At 51.2% G+C, this 4,361-nt stretch overlaps 1 protein-coding gene across 1 annotated transcript in view; it reads right to left on the bottom strand.

Moving 5' to 3' along the window:
* Positions 1–1,807: 1,807 nt before the first annotated feature.
* Positions 1,808–4,361, bottom strand: part of exoc3 (exocyst complex component 3) — a 7,710-nt gene continuing 5,156 nt past the window's right edge. Inside the window, exons 6-12 of the mRNA XM_015397308.1 lie at positions 3,964–4,064; positions 3,782–3,892; positions 3,522–3,663; positions 3,318–3,440; positions 3,085–3,246; positions 2,669–2,790; positions 1,808–2,559 (exon numbers count right to left, since the gene is read on the bottom strand). Coding sequence (XP_015252794.1) covers positions 2,355–2,559; positions 2,669–2,790; positions 3,085–3,246; positions 3,318–3,440; positions 3,522–3,663; positions 3,782–3,892; positions 3,964–4,064 — 966 coding nt within the window. The 3' untranslated portion in view covers positions 1,808–2,354. The remainder of the gene's footprint in view (positions 2,560–2,668; positions 2,791–3,084; positions 3,247–3,317; positions 3,441–3,521; positions 3,664–3,781; positions 3,893–3,963; positions 4,065–4,361) is intronic.

Here is a 4,361-nt window from a genome sequence, read left to right as displayed (position 1 = left end):
TATTGAACAGGATGGAATCATTTCAGATTTAAAGAACTTTCAGAAGTTTGATGAATATGAGCGACTTTTCCTTTAACCAAGCGGATGATTCCAACGCTGGCGTTGTGGAACGGACTGGTGGGCAGTGAACTGAACCAAGCTCATCAGATGTGGAGCCATCAGGGTCGTTTAATTCCAGTCTCAGAGGTCCGGTGTCCTGCACGGCTCAGATGTGTCTCTGCTTCAACGCGCCAGAATCCAATCATCAGGTCATTAGCAGGACTCTGAGGAGGAAACTCAGCCGTTTGATGATTTGACATAATTCAATCCTGCTAACGGGGGGGAAATGGTTCTCTGCTCAGACATCCTACAGAATCATTCACAGCCTCACAAACAGATGTGACAACTGGAACATGCTGAGACCTTCAGGACCCTCCATCCTCCCAAACCTTCAGGTTGATCCAGTAATGTCCCATGGCGGTTTGGAAGGGATCCTGTCGTCCATCTTTAACCATCCAGGTTTTCTTCCTCTCTCTGAAGCCTCTTCATTCTTTACCTAAACTTAGTCTCCAAAGAGACGAATGATCAACTTACATTTGTTTAATCATCCTCTCTGTTCTTCTAGGTGGACCTCATCATCCATAGATACATCCAGCTGGACTGATATCTCATTCTGAGGTGATGCAGACAATCAGACGGGTTCCTGCCCACCGAACCATCTTCATGCAGCGTCGGAAGTGATGGAACGTCTTGGATTCGGTTCTGAGACCCAGAACCTTTGGTAGGTCAGTGCATGAAGGCAGCAGCAAACCCAGGAAGACCTTCTGCTCAAAGATCTGCTCTGGTTCTGAGCTTTGGACCTGGATAAATATAACCTTACACATAAAAACCTCAGCATCAGCAACCCAACGTCACTGAATAAATGAGTCCAGTTCCTAACCTTCCAGACACAAAAATATTGGGACACATACCTGCTAATAAATGCAGTTAATATTTCATCTATCAGTAAAACATTTTCTATTCAGTCTGAAATAAGGAGCTCGTTAATATTTCCTAACAGTGACGTCAGTAATTCTCACCGTAAATCTGTTAAATGGTCGTTTCTCAGAACTGATTTAAAACGGTGGGAAGTTATGAAGCCGAGGAAAGATTGCAAGAAAAGAGGTTAAAAGTTATTTAACATCCTCAGAGAGAGAAATAGAGCTCTGACTGCAGCATTTCACTACATACATTTATACCTTACAAAATCCCCCCCCAGGGGAACCAACCCACCCCCTGCATAAAGAACTTTCTCACACATGACCTCAGATTTCAGCTTTCAAAAACCTCCAATGCAGCAATAGAGTTGATTCCTTCCCGCCATCATCGCAGCTCCACCCCCTTTACAGGAGAACAGAAGACCTCACCTATTCAGCCAGGCCAACAATTCCCTCTAACGCCCCCCCTTTCAGAGACATAGACAGGTATGGGGCATTGCAGGCTAACAAAGAAGCCAAACGACCCCCATTCCAAAGGGGGGGACCCGTTCATCCGTTTCTATTTGCATGTTTTCTAAACTAAAACCAGGCTTTGTTGGGCTGCTGGATAAACCTGGAACTAAACGCTATTTCTGGAGTGTTTCAGTGGAGGATGGAGAAGATGTGCGGATTTTTGGTTTTATGATTCTCTGATTTCTCCTGTTGGGATTCTGAGGAAACCTGATGGATCTACAATGGAAGAGGATGTCAGCGGCTATCTGGGCGCTTTATCAAGTCTCACCTGGATGTAAAGCGGAAGGGCACAGAAGAACTGCCCCCCCCCCCTCCTCCTGTGTAGCAGTTTGAACTGAAACCTCAATGGAAATAGTTGATTGATTGATTGTTCTGGTTCTAGATGCTGAACAGACTCGTTAAGTAGAGCTTTGCTCTATAGAATGAGACGGTAGTTTTTTATTTCATTTATTTTTAATAACTTTCAGTCAAATGTGAGAAATTATTGTAATGTAGTGATAAAGCAGATAGAAGTGAAAAACATCAGCGTAGATCTGCTGATCCTGCCCAGTCAGAGCCTCTCTATACGCAGTGGGAGTGTTCAGGCCTTACTGGTTTAATGGGAGTACTGGACTGTTCCTGTCAGAATGGACCGGCTAGGATTTTAGCCTCTGGGGGCTAACGGCACGTTAGCCTTCCACTGGTTAAACTGGCCGTTGCCGTGGAGAACCTGAACAACATCTTCTCAGGTGGGTTCAGAGGTTCCATCAACTTGTTGGACCCACCTAAGGTTCTGCGGTTCCGGTCCAGAACCACAGAACGTTCCCATCCAGAGCAGAAGAACCAGTCAGAACCAGTCAGAACCAGTGGGAGTTACTGGGATGGGTTGGTCACAGAAAGCTGGCTTTATTTCAGCAGCTTGGCGGTTGCCATGGAGGTCATGGTGGTCATGGTTGTCATGGTGATGGTGGGAACAGTAATGTCTTTGAAAATGGGCTGAGTGGAACCAGAGGGCGACACTTTGTTCTCGCTGAGGGTCCCGATGATCATCTGCCTCATTTCCCTGCTGGCGTCTCCGCGCACAGCCAGCAGCGCCTGGATGTGGTCCTCCCTGCAGAACCAGAACCAGAACCAGAACCAGAACCAGAACCAGCAGGTTACATCACAGGGCGGAGGATGCTTCAAGGCCGACCTGATGATGGCGTGGACGCTGGGCTCACCTGATGTCTGGGTATTTGGAGACCAGGGTCGTGACCTCCAGGAACAGCAGCGTGGGGTCAGTCAGCTTGAAGACCTCGGCCACGGCAGCGATGGCGCCGCAGAGCCGCTCCGTGTTCTCGCCCTACAGGAGAGAAGCAGCCGCCATCAGCGCCGACCTACAGACCTCCTCCGTCCTGTTCTCTCCTCCCTGCAGACGCCTCCTCCTCCTCCTCCTCCTCCTCCGCCCCCAGCAGCCCGCTCCTCCTCCTCCTCCTCCTGCTCCGCCCCAAACAGCCCGCTCCTCCTCCTCCTCCTCCTCCTCCCCCAGTAGCCTCCTCCTCCTCCTGCTGCCCACCCAGCGGCCCGCTCCTCCTCCTCCTGCTGCCCCCCCAGCGGCCCGCTCCTCCTCCTCCTCCTGCTCCCTGCAGGAACTCACCGCTGCCAGTTTGTTGAACAGGAACCTGAACTGCTCGGCCTCCTTGATCATCCTCTCTGCTCCCTCTTTCCTCTCGTCGGCGTTCTTGAAGGTGATTCTCTTCTGCATCACGGCCTTCAGGTACTCCACCACCACCCTCCTCAGCGCCTCGTTGGTCATCTCCTGCAAACGCAACGCCGGCAGCGCTCAGTGGAGCTCCTGACCAGCAGGTGGAGCTCACGCTTCGGTCTTACCTCGTTGAAGGGCTTCTTGACCTTGTTGAAGTCGTTGAAGTAGTCCTCCACCGTCACACAGATGGTGTCCACGGCGTGAGAACCCGTCAGCCACTTCCTGGTCAGCAGCTCATTCAGGTGGTTCTGGTTTAGGTGGAACCAAAGGTTAGCAGCTAGCTAGCTAGCCAGGAGGGAAATGGACGCCTGCTGCAGTTCAGCTCTTACCTCCAGGTCCAAGAAGACCTCGTCCAGCAGGAAGTGGCAGCCCTCCTTCACCACCTCCCCCAGGGTCCTGTCGATGGCGGCATCGCTGTCGAAGGACTCCGAGGACTGCGAGTACTTCCTCTTTAGACTGTTGATGGAATCCCTGATGAACGCAGAGCAGAGCAACGATTGAACAGAATACCTAGAACCGTCTCTGAGAACCGTCTAGTACCCGCCCCCTGCCGGACCCGCCCCCTGCCGGACCCGCCCTGAAGCGTCACCTGAAGGTCTGGCAGTTGTTGATGATGGCGATCATGTACTGGATGTAGCACTGAGGCAGCTGTCGGTCCTTCAGGTGCTCCTCCTTGTAGGCCACCACCTCCTCGCGGTACCTGCGAGGAACAGCTGTGAGCGCCGCGCTCCTGCATTAGCAGACAGACGGTCAGGGTGCTGGAAGGATTACCTCATGAGGAAGGAGTTCATCTGCTTCAGACACAGCTTCAGAACCTCCTCCTTGAAGTCGCCGTTGATCTGGGCCGCCACCTGCAGGTTCTGCTCAAACATCTGATGAAGATCCAAGGAGGACAGGTCAGTCTGTGGGCTCAACTAGCGTCATAGGCGCGGCATTTTCTCCACCCGCAGCCATTTCTGCTGTTTAACGACCGGATCAGGGCGATCCACCAAACTCTACGTTCTTCGTAACTGTTAGAATTTTTGGCTTTGGGTTTGAAAACTGTTGCTGGATATAGTTAGAGTGTCTCAGGTTATCCTGATCTATCTCTATAGTTCTGCTGCTATAGGCTTAGACTGCTGGAGGACATAGGGACCCCTTTTTCATCATTCTGCTTCATTCTATCTCTA

This window comes from Cyprinodon variegatus, unplaced genomic scaffold (assembly GCF_000732505.1).
Source record: "Cyprinodon variegatus isolate N-32 unplaced genomic scaffold, C_variegatus-1.0 Scaffold851, whole genome shotgun sequence".
NCBI classification, from domain to species: domain Eukaryota; kingdom Metazoa; phylum Chordata; class Actinopteri; order Cyprinodontiformes; family Cyprinodontidae; genus Cyprinodon; species Cyprinodon variegatus.
This window is presented reverse-complemented; position numbering and strand designations above follow the sequence as displayed.